Below are 19,110 nucleotides of genomic sequence, written 5' to 3' on the forward strand. Positions count from 1 at the left end.
AAAATGAGGAAAACTCCAACCTTTAAGGACACCAATTTTCTTTGTGAATGAATAATGTATCATAAAATAATATTAAAATATCCCCACATCATCACACACCATCCACCACACCTAGAGATTGGCATGGGGTACTTTCCATAAGATCATCTTTCAATGCAAATCAAACCAGCTGTTAGGCTAACTGAAGTAAAACCATGCCAATCTCTAGGTGTGGTGGAAGGTGTGTGATGATGTGGGGATATTTTAATCCCAAAGGCCAAGGGAACTTTATCAGGATGCATATTATCCTGGATCCACGAAATAACTGGCTTTTAAAAATAAAAATCTGCCTGACTCTATGGGAATTGTCCTGACTTATGCACTCTATATTTTAAGGAAAAACATTTATTTGTTTATGATACATTATTCATTCACAAAGAAAATTGGTGTCCGTAAAGGTTGGAGTTTTCCTCATTTTTCTAATTAAGGCATTAAGATCAACATCCAAAAGATGATTTTTTATTCCTCTTTTTAGGCAACTTTAGCATGGGGGTCAAAACTTATTCACACCACTGTATTTTAAAGAATCCCATTTTCACCATTTTGACCACTATGTTTTTTTTCTTTCAGGATTAAAATATATATTCTTCTATACTAGATAATGCTCCACCACAAAGGGTTGCTAATATACTAGCTATGCCAATTTACAAAACATTCAGCAAAAAATGGCCCGGTTTTAGCACATCAGAAGTGCCGATAGGTCCAGAAGTATTGGAAAGAAGTATTGCCAGTGCTATGGGGCTTTGTTACTTCAAGAAGGACAAACCCAGTGTGGCTGTCAAAGACACTCTTTTCTAGAGCGTCCTTAAAAGACATTTTTCGCTTGGTTTTGGGGCAAGTGATACATTTCAAATGGGAATTGTAATGTTGAAGATGTGCAGCAGTTGCTTTGTCAATCAAGCAATTCTGTATGCCATCCTCCAATGAGACTCTCTCTTGGCTCTCTGGGTTTATGAGCCCACCGGTTGCCAGTTGAAACTCAAGACACCTCACGGCAACATCCTTTGGGAAAAGGTTCTCTTGCATTGCCTGAGCCACAGTCAAAGTCTTTCCATTTTGAGGGTGAATGATACCATAGTAGGCTTGCTCACATTGCTGGATCTGTCTGGCGAAACCTTCATCCAAGAGTCCTCGATGTAGCGCTTCTGTAATCAGAACCCTTTCGCCAGATGCCGGGTCGCAGATGCCTCCAGTGCAAGCCTGGGCTTCTAGTAACCTCAACGCGGTGAGTCGGTCCACAAGATTCAGCTGGTGCCCTTTAAAAACCGGGAGTCGTTTCTTCAAAGAAACATCCCAGAGTCCAGCGACAGGACCGTTTGAAACCTTAAAGACAACTCTTCTGGAAATCAGAAGATCAGCAAACTCTGAAATGCTGAGCTGACCACTCCGGTAGCTACTGAGCTCTTCCGTTTGGAGGATTTTCAGACTAAGGGCATTTTCAATGGAAAGCTGCCGCCCAGTCTTAGGGTCAGTTAGGATGTGTAGAAGATTCCTACTTGAGTCCATGATTGTTATCTCTTGCCATTCGCTCTCTTGTCTTGAGAGAAACAGGTAAGTTCTCTTGTCAATGTGACCGGCCTTAAAAGCTTCATAGGCTGACATCTGCGCACCATTAGAAGTGTTGATGACCGATATTCTGTGTTTGCTGGAAGGTGAGAGGGTGAAGAGATGCTGGTCACCAAAAGGAAGAAGGTATACTCCACCATTGACATCATATACACAGATTCGGAGCAGTTCGCTGTAGTATGCCTTCTGCCCTGTGTCTGGGTAGTGGAAATCTTTTGGGTTACTAACTGGATCATAGAGACTTTGCAGGGTGCTTTGATTTACGAGCCCCTGCTCTAGTGCGCAATCCATGGGTACTCTACTTCCAATCAATGGATGGATCAAGCCTCCAGTAGCGATTTGAGTTTCTATGATCGCTTTCCCTCTATGCCTATCTAGAATTCTCTCCTCCATAGCCTGAAACACTGACAGAATCTTCCCAGCATGAGGAAAGCCACTGACTGCTTTGTAAGCATCACTTATTTTGTCTTTGAGATCCTCGGTAATGATACCTTTCTCAAAAGCATCTGAAGGAGAGTAACCTTCACCTGTCATAGGATCAATAATGTATCCCGTGGCCGCTTGAGCTTCCAAAAACTCAGTGGCATATGTTCTAGATAGTAACCCTTCTGAAACAGCATCGAGGAAGGACAGCTTTTTCTTGCTCGACTCCATGTACACACCTGCAATTGAGGACGGTTTACCAACAAACGGAGCAAGTGATGCTTCTATCTCCTCCATAGTGATGAGGCCTGTTTGCAACTTGAGTGCAATCTCCTGAGTAATCATTTTAGTTTTTATTAACTTCTTAATACTTATCCGTCCTCTGAGACCTTGAATTTTGTAGGAGGAAGACTCCATTTTTAGCCCTTTCGATTTACTTGCTATAGGCGAGACAGAAGCGGGATCGATGGAGGACTCGGAATCATTGATATTGAACGTAACAGTCTGGCTTTTACCAGACCTGCCTTTATCAATCGAGCTTCTCCTGAGTATTGGGTCAGTGATGTCACTCATCATTTGATGTGTGTGTATTTCAAATGCATTCGAATTCTGGACTGTTTTCTTGGTAGCAAATTCCAGAGTTCCCTCGTTTCCAGAGATCACTTGCATTTTCGTTTGCTTGACCTTTTGTAGCTCCTCCAGCACTTTTTCCTTTTCCAGTGTAGCTATCTGCAAGCATGAGATCATTTATGCAATTAGAGCATGGACTGTAACATCCTATCTACTATATTTTCAGATCTTTACAACTATGATACTGATTCTAAATTGAAATCCAGACTCTATGATGATGATAACACCGTACTGTACACTTATATGCATACATAATTATGTAAGAGTTAAGGTGAAGTGTGTGATTTCTGAACTAATATAACTGCAATGTATAGCTTCCTCTCTACCTCATCTTTTCCTTTCCTGATTTTTATTTACAAAACTGAGGACTATTTGCCGCATGCACTATTACTGTCTGGGCTATATAGGTGGTGAACAGAATTTAAATTAATATAATTTATAGTACCTGTGGCAATAATAATTTTTCAATTGATGATCAAATTATGGAGAAAAGCAGGGAGGTCGACTATCAAATGAACTATGGTGCTTTCAAACTATTGGTGCACACTTGACGTCAGAATTTAGTTTATTTGGATAATCGGAACACTGTTTTTAGATCTTGGATGCACACCCGGAACCCACGACTGAGTCCACCTAAAAAGGTGGTCAGAGGCGAGTTGCATAAACTTAGCTATTTTATTAAGATGTTCTCTTAAGGTCTAGTATGACCCACTAGCAGTTGGTCAAGGGACAAGCCATCTTTGGAAAACAGTCTTGACAAGTCGAACCACGAACGACGTGCTGAGTGAGCTGAACTGTATGAAGTTCAGCGAACTTCTGAACTGTATGAACGGTGTTCGGGGATCGACTTATCGAGACTATTTTCTAAGATGGCTCCTGTCTCTATACACAAAGTGAACTGTCTTTATAAAGTATCTTCTTATTAAACGGTCTGTACACTTACACAGTTCTCAATGCTTCGTTTTGCATGTATGGAGCCTCATTATGTTACTGCGTTAGTGTGGGGCTGTTTTGAGCCTTGTTAGTGATACTAACTAGCGATTTCTTTTTACTTAGTAAATGCCCCCATTACTAGCGTTATACGCTAAACCGTTTTTAGAGACAAAACTAATCTCAGAGAACGGTTGACTAGTTCATTTTGCGCAGGAGTTCTCCTTTAAGCTCCTATCATATGGCCATTGCGCTAAGGACAGACCAGACCCGTCTCTCTCAATGGCTCTGTAACAGATCAGGCTCGGTGATTGTGTAAAGACAGAACTTCAAGCGTTGCTGACTTTGTTGTCCTTTTTAGCAGCCATTGTGCAGTTAAACTCTGCACATTATAATACTGCAACTGCCTATATGCGCAAGAGGCGAGCTATTATTAGAGTAATCGGCAACAATCAATAACTGCTAACACTTGTACGTGCATGCACAGTGTGGTCATGTTACATACGAATGGTGAGTAATGTATCCTGTGGCATAAATAAATGAATGGTCATGTTACATACGTTTTCGGTCGTGTAGTGTGGGCCGAGATCTTTTCTGAAAAGCGGTGGAAACGCCAGTATGGACGAGGATCGTTTTCATTTTCAAAATGCTATGTTAAAACGATAACACACTAGTGTAAACAGGGCCTAAATGTGAGGTGAGTAAACTTTTCTATTTTGCTGCCTTGTCGTTACCATTGGGTAACAAGGGTAAACACCTGCCACTTTAATGATGGAAGCATACTTGGGATCTGACCCACAAAATACCAGTGTGAATAGAAAAGAGGAGGTGCAACTGACTAAACAATGGAACCAAGTGTGAAAGCCGCTTTACTTATAGACCCCTTTTGCGCCGACGTCACAGTTACGTCACGGCGCTAGCTGGAGGTAAAACAAAGTGAAAACTGGAGGCGGCCAATACAAACCAGCACAGATTCGGCTACATAATAAGGAGCTTAAATTATTGTAACTATTATTAAATGTCATCTTGTTGTGTTGTTTGGTGCAAGAATTGATGAAAAATGAATATGCTCATCATTAAAATATTCACATCATTAAAATCGCACTGTAATGTCACTCTTTACATTGTCGTGGTCTCGGCGCTGACTCGGCAGAACTGCGGATCGTACACACAAGTCTTGTACAGGACCATATAGGCATCTAAAGATTTATATGCCCTCAGTTTCTCTTTACGATCAGTTTCTCTATAAGGTAGGTGTAGAAGTCAGGCCACTCACCCGAGGTAACGTACGTTAATCCTGTCAGATCGTCCATGCATTGAGTGAGCGTGTAGGCGGCTACGGGTCGGCCAATCTGGTTCTGCCCGTTAAAAATAACTTTTGTAAATAACAATCGCGGTCCTGACACTGAGTGACCGTACACATTAAGATAAAATCAGATTTTCTCCAGTCATTGTTAAAAAACAAGCTAACAATCCTTGCTAACTAGCGTTAGTGAAGCGGCCAGAGGGATCTTTCTGCCTCCACCTAAGCTCCGCCCACATAAAAACGTCCCCATGTTTACCAACTGTAAAGGGGTCTATAGTTGAAAGAAATCAGACACTTCACCTTTTAATTAAAGTTTTACAAAACTGCGAATGCACCTGAAGTCGTACCTCAGAGCTCATTTTCATTTTCTTTAGTTCCTCCTCCAGGTTCTGTTTCGCTTCTTCGTACGACGCAACGATGTTCTGAGTCAGCTGCAATTCAGTCTTCAGCTTTGCCAGCTCTTCGTCTTTGGCACAGTGATGATTGGCCTGTCCAAGTGCCTCCAATTCTTTTAGATGCTTCTGCTCAGAAATGACGGCCACCTCAAGCTTCAGATTCTTCTCCTGTAGAGACTTCACGTCCTGGATGTATGAGACAATCTGTTCTTTTAGAGATTTGCCTTCCCTTTCCGAGATGCTCAATTTCTGCTCAGTCTCTGCCAACATTTGCTTTAACCTTGATATCTCGTTTGAGCTGTCTTTGTGAATATTGTCAAGTTGAAAGATACTAGACTTCACCCTGATTTGATCAGTTTCCAACTCGGAAATCTTTGATTTTGCTTTGAGAAGTTCAAGGTCAAGAATTCCCCTCTGTCTGTCAGATTCGTCCAACTGGGTGCGAACATTGCAGAGATGTTGTTCAGCCTCCTGTTTGGCGTTTGTTGCATTAGCAATCAATGCCTTCAGCTTCTCCACTTCTTGAGACAGGTGCTTGTTATCTCTCTCTGCCGTTTCCACAGAATGCGAGTGCTCCGTTGATTTCCTCTCATGCTCCAATTTTAAGCGTGATTCTTGCAGCGAAAGCTTTTGCTCCATTTCAGCCTGCACTATCTTCAGTTGAGTCTCATAGCCTTTCTTTTGCAAGTCGAGCTTAACTTTGAGATCGTCAAGCATCTTTTTACAGTTGTCCAGTTGTTCGCCGAGCTTTTGCGACCTCAACTCGGCAGCTGCCGTTTGACTTTGCTTCTGCTTAAGCTCTTCACTGGTCTGTCTCAACTTCTGCTTCAGTTCTGATGTTTGGAGAGATAAACTTGTAATTTTGTCCTCTGCGGCATTCCTATCCTTTTGAAAAGTGACTAGCTCTTGTTTTAAATTCAGTACAGATTTATCTGCGCTCGAGCTCATTTCTCGAATAGCAGAACTTTTCCTTTGGAGTTCAGCCTCAAGTTCTTTGAGTTTGGACTGGCTTAACCTGTTTTCTTCAGTCACCCGCTGTAGCTCATCTTTAGTTCTTTTTAGAGTGGTACTCAGATTATCAAATTCACATTTCAAAGCCTGTAACTTCTGGTCAGCGGTTTGCTTATCCCTCTGAAGAGATGAAATGTCCATTTTCAGGCTTACTGTGGCTTTCTCTGAGCTTCCACTGATCCTGCTAATCGTCTGCTTACATTTCAAAAGCTCATTTTCAAGTTCTCGGACCTTTGTAATACTCTTCTTACCTTCAGATGACTCTCCAATGGATTTTTTCAATGCCACGTTCAGGTTATTTATCTCGACTTTATGTTCCTGAACCTTCTGATTCGCCAGATTCCTCTCGGTGGTTATGGTGCTTAGCTCGGCTTTGAGATTTGAAATATCTTTTTCATAGTTGGCGATGGTCAACGTGAGAGACTTGATCTTCTGCTGTAGCTCGGTGGTCTTCTTGGCTTCTTCGTTGTAGTCTTTAAGTTTGATTTGAAGCTCATGAGATATCTGGGTTTTATTCAGAAGTTCCTCTTCAAATATTTTTACCTGAGATTTCGCACTTTCTGTCTGGGATCTGAGGATATTAATTTGCTGTTCCTTACTGTCAATCTCAATGGACGCTCTATCGAGTTCTGCTTTCACATTTTTAAAGGCACGCTCAGTGTCCATGCTAATCTTCTTGAGTTCTTCTACTTTATTAGCAAGCTGCGTCACATGCAAGGAACTTTTCTGAAGCTCTAAATCGAGGTTTTTGATTTTGAGTTGAGCTTCCTTCTCTGTTCTTGTCTTCATATTGATCTCTTCTTTGGCTCTCTGCAGTTGCTCCTTCAAAACCTCGGCCTCGCCTTTCAGGGTTTTAATCTTTTGGTCGGCATGTGATTTGTCTTGCTGAATCGACTCGATACTTACCTTGAGATGTCGGGTATCACTTTCCAATAACTGATTCTTTCTATTAAGTTCATTGACCTTGAATGCCATCTCCTCTACTTCAGTCTGTTTGGAAGACAACTCATCTTCCATGCACCTCAACTTATGAGCACTCTCCTGTTCCAAGGAGGTCCGCTGTAGAAGTTTCCCTTGGTTGACCTTGAGTTGCTCCTTTATCCCATCAACCTCGGTCTTCTGGAAGAGCACTCTCTGCTCCAGAGCCGATTTGTCCCTTTGGAGAGACTTGATTTGTTCTTGATACACATAGACAGACTTTTTCAGTTCAGAAGATTCTTGTCTCAATTCTTCTGCTTTCTGTCTCATGTTGGACCTATCGGCGTCCATTTCCACTTGAAGCTTCTTCAGCCTGTTGTTTGCCTCGTCTAAGAGCTCTTTGAAACGTTGGGCTTTCTCCTCAGCCACAGTTTTGTGGACAATTAATGAGTTTAACTCAGACTTCAAGGTCTTGATCTCAGTCTCGGCTCGTTTCTTGCCCATAACGAGCTCTTCCATTTTGCGTTGCAGGACATCTGCCTCAGATTCAGAATGGATCATCGAAGAACCGCTTGTAAAAGTGGACAGTTGTCCACCTTCTATGGAGTAACCCAACAAGGATTCACCTTGCTTCATTCTGACTTCGGACTTGTGTGACAGATCCATTTCCATGATTCTCACTTGGCTAAGGAGCTCTGTCTCGGCATCTTCCTTAGCCCTCAGTTCTCGCTCTAACGTACGACTGTGCTCCTCCAGGCCCTGTACGTCACTGTCCTTGCGACGTAAGTGATCTTCCAGCTTCTTACGGGCTAACGTACTTTCCTCAATGCTCTTTTTAAGGTTGCGGAGGCTCTCTTCCAGGGAGGCCTGTTTGGCCTCCGACTGCTGGACCTGTTGCCGAGCACGATTCAGCTCTTGCTCGATGGAGCCTTTGCTTTTGATCACACCTTCCAGTTCAACACGATATTTCTGGGCCTCGAACTCCGCCTTTGACCTCTGTAAGGTCAAGTCCTCAATTGACTTTTTATGCATCTCAAGGTCTGCTCCCAAGATGTCCAGCTGCTGTTGCCTGTTCGACAGTGACGCCTCGAGCTCCAGTACCTGACGGCGGAGCCGGGCGACCTCCTCTTCACTTGCAGCTTTCTGCAGCTCCATGTTCTCAGTCCAGCTTAAGTACTCTGCATTTTCCAACGATTTCCTCCTCTGTAATGAAAGATACAGTCATCTTCCAGTCAGCCACTTGGAAGAGAATAGGCGGTTCTTGCCCACTTACCAACACCACCACCAAGTGTTTCAGTGTGTTTCCAAGACATGCTTTCCCAAGAGACAAGGTCAAACGCAATGATACAAAATACAGCATCATGTGCTATTTTGTATCAAAAATATATTTCCAAGCACAGACCAACATTTTGAATTGCAGGAAAGAGTGTAACAAATATGTGTGCAGCATGTTTGTGTGTGTGATTGCTCTTATGGAACATGGCTGGGAGCAAAGCATTGACAAAAACATGCAAAGAAGCTGCTACATAGTAAAAAACAAGAAATAAAAGGAAACTATAATGCAAATTCTAACTCTATTCGATAAAGAAAAATTCAACAATCGCCTTACCTCATCCTCTTCCGCCCTCTTCAGCGTTTCACCTGCAAACTTAACATACTGTGTCATGAGAGTAACCAGGGCTGTGTAACGTGTACGAAGGTCCATGAACTGAGGAGGGAAACGAAGACATACATACTCAAATGTAGAAAATCAAAAGGATAGCGCTGTAAGCCTATAGAAATGGGTTATATTTCTCTCGTACCTCCTGCTGGATGACATCAGAGGAACTCTGCATCTTCCTCCTCTTCACTGGGGACTTATGCTGAGAGTCAACCATGGCTCTATACGTCATCAACTGCAGTTCATAGTCCTTAAAGAAAGACACGTATGGAAAAAAACACTATAAATAAAAAACACTTTTCTTTGCTATCTGCTTAATTGTTTTTATTTTATTGTTTCCTTGGGGATGAAGAACCTGTTAACCTGTTAACTGTCACCCCCTTTTTTTAAATGCACATTTCGAACTTAAATGGTTGTAATTCAAGAATGCTTTGGAATATAGACGTAAGATTGGTTTTGTTTTAAAGAAGACATTTGGCAGATTTTTGTCTAAGTGAAATACATTAAGAAAGTGAAACAGAAAAAAAAGTTATAGAAGTTTGAGTTTATGGAAATGTACAATGTAAAAAAAAATATTCATACTTTATATAAAATATATATTTTCAAAACCTGGGCTACTCTAAAACTGCAGAAAATACAAAGCTAAAAAAGTTTAGGCTGATATCTCTAAAAAACATTTGCTTTCTGTGAGATTTTGTTTGGGCGCAGTACCGAACGCTTCCACTAGGGCACAACCAGACTCCATCACTGCCCATATAAGGGCGCATCCATTTCCATATGTGTTTGAGTTATCTGAACCATTATTTCCACAATTTTCATACAATTTATGAAGTAGAGATCCTATTCAGAAGTAGTATGGGAAGTTTGGCAGATTTTGATATGAATTCAACCTCTAAGAAACACATACAAAGAACACACATGTGCGTTATAGCTTCCTGCCACATCACAAATGGTGAATTTATTATTTTTTATTAATACTTAAAACATTTTCAGACCTTTTTTTCTAAAATAATTGAATGGATGCAATCGTTTGAGCATGAAAACAAACTGATGATATTGCTATTTCAAAATAAAGGTCTGAACACGCTTCATGAGTTTAAAAATATTCTTGATGCAAATTAATAAATTATGGCTCCTGTGTAATTTATTTTGAAAATCACCAAATATGGGAACTAAAGATTGTAAGCTTTCAAATGAGATATAGTTTGTCAATATTACTTAAGGTCTTTTCTAAGATATTATTGTTTTAAAAATATAATGGCAATGTGACAGTTAAGGGGTTAAGGGTATCCCATTTACACATAACATTACTATAATGGTACTGTAATAAAGTATTGGTGTCACATATGATAAAGTAGTGGTGTCACATGGTAATACCGATGTATTTGGTAGCACTTTACTTTACAGTTCTGTTCCAAATGTACATACATCTATAGTAATTATAATAACTAGATACTAACCTTCAACCTCCCCCTAAACCTAACCATGTAGTTAGTTTTAGGTAAGTACACAATAAAGTGCAACCCAATAATCACATGTGACAGTATACCTCAGTGCCCGAAGACAAAAAAATCGTATTACCATGTTACCATATATTTTTTGTTAACAATTTTGGCTTACTTTCACTCCAACTGCATAATGCTCCGAATACTTCTGGCACTCCTCAATTTTGCTCTGTTTTTGCTCGATTTCTGCAACCAAAACCTAGAAATAAAGCAAATTATTAGGATTTGATGCTAGTAAACTATATGGATATATACATGTTTTGTTTTTGTTTTTTTCGTCATACTTTCTGCTGGTTCAGGAACTCGGCCAATGCCTTGCTGTCCTCAGGTTGATTCTCTTGGGCCTTGAGTTGCTTGACCTCCATTTCTTTGCTCCATTCATCCAGGCTGTTGTATGTGTCTTTGTAATACTTCAGAGATTTGCTGATGCCTTCGAGGTCTCGGAGCCTGAATACAAAGGAACACAAATACATCATCCATAATGAACAAGATAAATTGTCCATTATCAAAACAAATGATCATGATGCTAGCAACCCCTAGTAATGGATTGATTCCAGATGAAATGTATACCCTGCCAAATGCATAAATGTATATGTAGTAAATAAATGAAAAACACAATAATCCCTAAACTTAAAGACCTGTTTTCAATCTGAGAGTGGATGTTCTGCCATCGTTCTTTGAGCTGGTCGGCCTTCTCCTTGTGCCAATCCAAATCAAAGTCTCTCTCGTTGTGCGTTTTGAACATCCGCTCGCTGACCACTCGTGCCTTTTGCAGCTCGTCCTCCAGGTCATGGAAAACCTCGCGTCTTTCGTCGATCTCAGACCTCCATTGCTAAAAAGTACGATCGAAAGTGTTAAATCAAAGACGTTCCATGACTAAACCATCATCGAGTTACAATGAGAGTGTTTTACCTTGAGAGTGCTCACAACACCATCGATAGATTTGATGTTAGCATTGATCGTATCCTCCTCACACAACTTGGCTTCATAAAGTTTGACCAGAGCTTCGGCACTCTGACTGTGTTTCACCACCAAGCTCACCGTCTTCAGCCTGAGTGTAGAAGATGATCAAGTCAAACAAGATCAGCCCTTACTAGTTGATTAAACGCTTCATATTCATCTTTCTTAGTGAGTAATGTTGCTGTTTGAGCATTTCCAAAGTCCCTCCAGTGGGAGTTATTCTCTATATCAGTGTCACTGTTTTTCTTCGGGGGAGCGAACGTCACAATATTCCTCATTATAATAATTAATGCGCAGAATAAAGGGGCGGGGCCTGGTTGAGTTAGTTAGTAGTGTGCTAAACTGGTGGTTATGGAAAGTGGCCGGACATTTCCCAAACACACTAGACCAATCAGAGGACAGTGTGCGTTTCAGAAGGAGGGGCTTCATAGAGACAGGAAGTGAACAGAGCGTTACTGACAGACTGGGAAGAGAGGAGCCGCAACAATGGAGAATATGAGGAGAATTAGGTGTTTTTTGAACATTCAAGCATAAAACCCCCCAAAAATGTATCAAGACTCAAGGAAATGGGCATAACGTAAAACTTCAAATAATAGCCGAGTCCCAAATAGCCGTCTGTCTCTTTTACACCCCTGGTGTGACTGCAGGTTTGGGTGAATAAAAGCCGGTCTCAAATAGAGGCCGGGTCTGCTTTTTAGTTTCGGGTTGTTAATCTTCTAAAACCGTCAGACTGTCTCATAAAGGCCGGTTTCATATAGACGCCTGTCTCAAATACAAGCCTGCACCAGTTTGGGAAAATAAAAGGCTGGGCTGTTATTTGAAGTTTTACGGTAATGGGTATTTTTTTAATAGAGATCGCTAGAATCTTAGCATGTGATCGTTGTTTGATAATAATTATCTTTCTTTCTAAGTAATCTATCTTTTGTTCTTTCTAACTAATGTATCTTTCTTTATTTCTAACTAATCTATCTATCTTTCTAACTTATCTTTCTAACTAATATATCTATCATTCTTTCTTTCTTTCTAACTAATCCTTTCTTTCTTTCTCTTTATTTCTATCTATCTATCTATCTATCTATCTATCTATCTATCTATCTATCTATCTATCTATCTATCTATCTATCTATCTATCTATCTATCTTCTTTCTAACTAAACTCTTTCTTTCTAACTAAGCTTTCTTTCTAACTAATCTATCTATCTATCTATCTATCTATCTATCTATCTATCTTTATTTCTAACTAACTAACTAATCTATCTAACTAACTAACTAACTAACTAACTAACTAACTAATCTATCTATCTATCTATGTTCTTTCTAACTAAACTCTTTCTTTCTAACTAAGCTTTCTTTCTAACTAATCTATCTATCTATCTTTATTTCTAACTAACTAATCTATCTAACTAACTAATCTATCTAACTAACTAACTAACTAACTAACTAATCGATCTATCTATCTATCTATCTATCTATCTATCTATCTATCTATATTTCTCTGTCTGTCTGTCTATCTATCTATCTATCTATCTATCTATCTATCTATCTATTCTTTCTTTCTTGCTAATGTTTCTTTCTTTCTAACTAATCTATCTTTCTTTCTAAATAATCTTTCTTTCATTGAAACAAACAAATCTTTCTATCTATCTATTATTTATCTATCTTTCTACCAAATCTTTCCTTTCTTTCTAACCAATCATTTTCTTTCTTTCTGTCTAATCCATCTTAAAAACTTCAAACTACTTTAAACTTCTTCAAACTCTCTGGTCCGGCTTTCTCAAGCCAACTTAAAGTTTGTCTCATCAAACTGTTTTTTCTAGTTGTATCTTGGAATCATGTCAAGATCCTTTTCGAAGAGAGCAAACAGAGAGCAGAGGAAGAGTCAGATTAAAACAATGCTTGCATGAGCAGCTGAAGCACATCTTGAATCATACGAGGACTCACTTCTCCAGGTAGATGCAGCACATGGAGTACACCTGGTTGGTGCTCTGCGTGAGGATGCTGAGCTCGGAGGAGAGCGTGGGGACGGATGGAGACGCGGACGCTTGCCTGAGGAAAACCTCACACTTCTCCCTCAGGGTCTCCAGGTCTTCCTTCAACCTATCCAGCTCCACCTTCTTTTTCTGGAACGAGTGAGAAGGAGAGGCCAGACGTATTACAGAAATAGTTTTTGTTTCAGCGTCCACATTTTACACCGGACATCCAAAAAACGAAGCTGGAGATCGAACCTCCTGTTCGGTGATGCGCAGAAGACACTCCTGCAGGTCATCTCTGTCCAGCGGCGTCCGGATCTTCCTGATCAGCTGTTCCTCGTGACCCTCCACACGCATGCGGAAGTTACGCACCTCCGTTATGAACAGGTTGTACACGGACTCCTCGTGTTCCTCTGTTGACCACCAGAGGGCATTACGTCAGTGACACATCATGGTCATACAATAACTGCCTGTTTCTGTTTCTTTGAGAAAATGTAGCTAGTGACGACACATCTAAGCCGAACTGATCGAATACTTAAAATATTTAAATAATAAATATTTAAAGTGCACTGTAGATGCATTACAAATGATCAATAATGTAGTTCATCTGTCTGTTGAAACTCAAATGCATACCCTCAAACACTCTCTTTTCTAATATTGATGAGGAGATCTGTGCATGGATAATACAGCATTCAGCCTAATAGGCTTAGGAGAACATGTGCTTCTGGTCCCTTTGTTGTGCAGTCAAACCAAAGTTTATTCAGACTCCTTCAACATTTCTCACATTATCTCAGTTTATTCACTATAGTTTAGAAAATGGTAATAAATATGAGCAGAACTCAGTGGATATTTGACTGGTTTTGTCCGTCCTTCTGTTGGACTCTCACACATGAATTATGTTGAATATCTGTTAAATTTAACTAGACAATTAGATAATACCAGTTTAGCTCAACCAGTGACCAAGCAATGCTTCATGTTGTTCAGTGTGTGTGTGTAATGGGAACCAAACGGTTCAAGGTCCAAAAGACAGTTTCAGTGCAAAGTGTTCAAAGGGCTTTAAACGACTCCAGACGATGAATCAAGCGAAACGATCGCTCATGAACAAATCTTTTTTCGTGTCATTTGGTTGATTCAACGAACAAAATTAACGAAATGACTTTTCGTTAATTTCGTTAATGACTTTTTCTAAGTGAGATTCGTTCATTTTGATAAACGAGTTCGTACAGGAGAGTCACGAACGCGCATCACAGAACAGAGCAAGGCGAGCATTTGAGCTTATAAAACTTAAACTGTGTTATTTATTTATTAAATGAGCGATCGTTTCGCTTGATAAGACCCTTATTCATCGTCTGGAGTCGTTTAAAGCCCTTTGAACAGTTTGCACTGAAACTGTATTTTGGACCTTGAGCCGTTTGGTCCCCATTGAAGTCCATTATATGGAGAAAATCCTGGAATGTTTTCATCAAAAACCTTCATTTCTTTTCGACTGAAGAAAGAAAGACATGGACATCTTGGATGACATGGGGGCGAGTAAATTATCAGCAAAAGTTGTTTTTAAAAGTAAACTAAAACATGGTCAGCTCAAAGTGTCGGAATCATTTCTGGTCCTTTATTTATGTCACTGGTAGATATGTTTACAGTGTATTTTGCTCTCCTCACTTATATAAATGAGCTATAGTTTCCTGCACACACTAGTAAATAAACACTTTTATCAGGTTTGTCTGTATGTGTGTGTGTGTGTGTGTGTGTGTGTGTGTACAGTAACGTGCCTCTCTCTGCAGATTTGAGGAGTTCCTCATAATACTCCTTACAAGCCAGAACCTCCTTCTCCAGCTGAGCACAATCAGCCACGGTGAAGACATCGGACTCATCGCTGTCCCTCAGGAAGTCCTCGAAGTGGGACGTCAGGCTGCCCAGCGCCTGCTCGTGATCCCCAGGCAGTAGGGTCTTGATCTAGGCAGGAGAATGGCCATAAGTTCACTGGGTTTAAAACATGACTGTAGTCTCCAGGCACACACAGACAGAAGACTCGTACCGAGGCGACGGTGCTCTTGCGGATGGCACGGATGTCCGTCATCAGATAGTGCCAGGACACCACGCTCTTCATGTTAACGTGAGAGTGATGCCACAGAGCCAGAACATTCTGGTACAGCTGCTCAATCCTGAAAGAGAACACACTATAACATATTAATAATGGGAATGATAAAGGACAAATATAACGGGCTTTCACAGCCATCAGGGTGTTTCCTCGAGGACTCATGGTTGCGTTCGCACCGTCAGTAGGAACACACGGCTTTTTAAAAATGGCGGGTGCTGGTGTTTCGTGTGCGTTCGGTCGATCAGCGAACACTAACGTCACTGTAGATCCTATAGCGCTGGTTTAGCCAATGACAAAACCAACCACATGATAGTTTAATGTAGTGTTAACCCATAAAGGGTTATGCGATGTCATGTTTATGACATATTTATGCCAATTTATGTTGTATTGGTTATGTCAAGATGTCATAACAAAGACATCTCAAACAATGTCACATTTGCCTTAAAAATGCATTAAACACTTAAAAGGAGTAGTTCACTTTAAAAAAAAACTTTTGCTGATAATTTACTCGCCCCCGTGTCATCCAAGATGTCCATGTCTTTCTTTCTTCAGTCGAAAAGAAATGAAGGTTTTTGATGAAAACATTCCAGGATTTTCTCCATATAATGGACTTCAATGGGAACCAAACAGTTCAAGGTCCAAAGGACAGTTTCAGTGCAAACTGTTCAAAGGGCTTTAAACGATTCCAGACGATGACCCTTCGAGTCATGACTCGAAAAAAGATTCGTTCATTTTGATGAACAGGAGAGTCACGAACGCGTATCACAGAACAGAGCAAGGTGAGCATTTGAGCTTATAAAACTTAAACTTTGTTATTTATTTATTAAATGGTCGATCGTTTCGCTTGATAAGACCCTTATTCATCGTCTGGAGTCGTTTAAAGCCCTTTGAACAGTTTGCACTGAAACTGTCTTTTGGGCCTTGAACCGTTTGGTTCCCATTGAAGTCCATTATATGGAGAAAATCATCAAAAACCTTCATTTCTTTTCGACTGAAGAAAGAAAGACATGGACATCTTGGATTACATGGGGGCGAGTAAATCATCAGCAAAAGTTTTTTTTTTTAAAGTGAACTACTCCTTTAATGTCAGTAGTCATAAACATGCATGAAACCTCCTTCATATTCATGACATGTGTCCTGTCAGTCTTATGCACACCTCTTCAAATAAAGCGTTACCATATTTAAACATAAATTGGTACGCTTCACTCTAAAGTTGGCATGAAATGAAAATTCTGTTCTCTAATGCATGTTATACGTCTTATTGTTAACAATTAATCAGTGCTTATGGTTAATATTATAAAATGACCTCGTAATATTTAATCAAAATGCCATGATCAGACTTCTCTCTCGTGGCGTATGCAGGATTCTCCAATCACTGAGTGCGCTTTAACTCCGCCCCTGCATCTGCATAGGCGTTTGTGTGCCACGCCCACATCTGCGTCAACCAATCAACAACCAATGCACAAAACCAAGTCGTCGCCCTTTATTTCTTTTGGATAATCTGTTATACTCGTATGCAAAGAACACAAGATCCGTCAGTACTTCCGTCTCCCAAAGTAAATAAAGAATGAGATGAAAAGCTCCCAGAATGCCCTCACCTGCTGGACATGTCAACGGCCTCCTTGTTGGGTGGAGGAACGCTAAAGCAGACCGAAGGCACCATGGCCTCGTTTCCCGACGGACTGATCACTTTCCACTTCGCCCGGTGAGAATTACTCACCAGAACACACTCGTCCTCTTTGCCGATGGTGATCTGAGGAGAGACGGGTCACCGAGTGTTTAATGGCAGACACTGATGTCACGGTTCTTTCAAATCACTTCAGACTTCAGATTAATCATCAACTACAAGCACTTTATACGCTTTACAAACTCTAAACACAGTTCTCTACAAATGCCAAATCATTCCCCATTACTTACACCCAATGATCATGTGTGAAAACACTTAGAAATCAAAACTCAGTGTTTTAGAAAGAAAGAAATTATTTTTACCCCCTTTAATTTCTGTTTATAGTGTAAATATATACAGTATATATATATATATATATATATGAAGAGTTCAGATGCAAAAGCTTCTAAATGCCATTTGAAATTTTCTTCTTTAATGATGATTTTTATCAAGCTTGTATATTTAAGTTCAATAATTTCACTTAAATAACAATTAATAGGTAATTATCATTGCCATTTAAATGAAATTACTGAACTTAAATATACAAGCTTGATAAAAATGATCATTCTAGAAGAAAATTTCAAATGGCATTTAGAAGCTTTTGCATCTGAACTCTTCATATATATATATATATATTAAGGCTGGGCAATGATTAATCGTGATTAAAAGTAAAAGTTTGTGTTTACATAATATATGTGTGCGTAGTGTGTATAATTATTTTGTATATATAAATACACACACATGCATGTATATATATTTAATAAATATTTGCAGGTATATACTTTATATTTATTCATTTATACATAATTAATATTATGTCTATAAATAAATATTTTATATATTAAGAACAAATTTTTCTTAAATATATACATACGTGTGTTTGTATTTATATATACACAATAATTATACACACTACGCACACATATATTATGTAAACAACACAAACTTTTATTTTGGATGCGATTAATCGCGATTAATCGTTTGACAGCGCTAATATTTATATACATCCATACATATTACATACACACAGACGGACACACACACACACACAAAGCGCTTTAGAAATAAAGTCGACTTTCTGACTTCTATATATATATATATATATATATATATATATATATTATACATACAAGATAAGATATAGATAGTTTTGATTGTTTCCGCACACTAAACAAGAAAAAGACACTGATGCGTTCGCAGTTTGGTGTGAGTGTGGATAGTCATCTGATGTTTGTGTGTAGAGACTACGTAAAACACCATTTGAAGAGTTCAAATAGTTTTGAATAAAGTTTTTCTGATGTTGTGTGTGTATTTTGTGTTTGAAGAAATGGAGTCATATTTTCATAAATTGTGTGCCGCACCTCGATCTGCCGGTAGTCACAGATGGCTTTGACGGGGATGGAGGATCTGACGGGGTTCTCTGGGTTGCGCGCCTTGAGCTGAACGACGGCCTTGGCCCGACCCACTAACCCGCCCACAGTGCCGCTGTACTTCAGGAGCTGCTCTTTCTCCTCCTGTGAAGAGGAAACGTCCATCATGCACACACATCTACACATCGATGAGGAACTCTCCAGATAACAGTGTGTGAGCGGACTAACCATGGACTCCTGGATCAGGTCCTCGAGCCGGTGTAGACTGCTGCTTCGGTCGCAGCTGTACTTCCTGTGGATGGCGTCTTGGAGGCTCTTCAGGTAATCCAACGACTCTTTGGCGTCGCTGAAGAACTACAAGGAGAGGAACTGTCATGAGCTGTCACGTGTCACGTCACTGTGTCATGCTAAAGCTAGCGGTGTCACTCACGTCGAAGTAGACCGCGTTGTCTTTGAGATGTTGCTCCACACAGTGACAGAGTTGCAGGATCCAGCTCCACTGAGTCTGCATCGCCGCTCGGTACGCCTGACACACACACACACACACACACACACACACACACGCTTACCGGAAAATCCAGGCATTTACTCTTACTTCAGTTCATTTCAGAACGGAGTAGTCAAATAAAAAATAGAACGTTGACAAAATGTTTCAATACAGTTA

General features: G+C 40.0%; 2 protein-coding genes across 7 annotated transcripts in view; both read right to left on the reverse strand.

Moving 5' to 3' along the window:
- The window catches only part of dst (dystonin), a 302,233-nt gene that overhangs the window by 173,346 nt on the left and 109,777 nt on the right, over nucleotides 1–19,110 (reverse strand). For 5 of the 6 annotated variants that reach the window (XM_089117353.1, XM_089117352.1, XM_089117349.1 and 2 more), the window contains 14 exons: nucleotides 18,877–18,972; nucleotides 18,675–18,800; nucleotides 18,438–18,590; nucleotides 17,009–17,163; nucleotides 15,348–15,474; nucleotides 15,082–15,265; nucleotides 13,568–13,725; nucleotides 13,284–13,462; nucleotides 11,296–11,434; nucleotides 11,022–11,215; nucleotides 10,668–10,830; nucleotides 10,499–10,582; nucleotides 9,021–9,128; nucleotides 8,828–8,926 (listed from right to left, as the gene is read on the reverse strand). In XM_089117353.1, the coding sequence (XP_088973479.1) occupies nucleotides 8,828–8,926; nucleotides 9,021–9,128; nucleotides 10,499–10,582; nucleotides 10,668–10,830; nucleotides 11,022–11,215; nucleotides 11,296–11,434; nucleotides 13,284–13,462; nucleotides 13,568–13,725; nucleotides 15,082–15,265; nucleotides 15,348–15,474; nucleotides 17,009–17,163; nucleotides 18,438–18,590; nucleotides 18,675–18,800; nucleotides 18,877–18,972 (1,965 nt within the window). Of the gene's footprint in view, nucleotides 1–8,319; nucleotides 8,422–8,827; nucleotides 8,927–9,020; nucleotides 9,129–10,498; nucleotides 10,583–10,667; nucleotides 10,831–11,021; nucleotides 11,216–11,295; nucleotides 11,435–13,283; nucleotides 13,463–13,567; nucleotides 13,726–15,081; nucleotides 15,266–15,347; nucleotides 15,475–17,008; nucleotides 17,164–18,437; nucleotides 18,591–18,674; nucleotides 18,801–18,876; nucleotides 18,973–19,110 lie in introns of all 6 variants that reach the window. The other variant, XM_089117354.1, reaches the window with a different exon arrangement.
- On the reverse strand, nucleotides 70–5,176 carry LOC120492265 (plectin-like). The gene has a single exon (XM_039690461.2). It carries the CDS (start codon nucleotides 2,773–2,775, stop codon nucleotides 724–726), a length of 2,052 nt encoding a protein of 683 aa, XP_039546395.2. The 5' UTR covers nucleotides 2,776–5,176; the 3' UTR covers nucleotides 70–723.

This window comes from Pimephales promelas, chromosome 11, assembly GCF_988280905.1.
Source record: "Pimephales promelas chromosome 11, fPimPro1.hap1.1, whole genome shotgun sequence".
NCBI classification, from domain to species: Eukaryota; Metazoa; Chordata; class Actinopteri; order Cypriniformes; family Leuciscidae; genus Pimephales; species Pimephales promelas.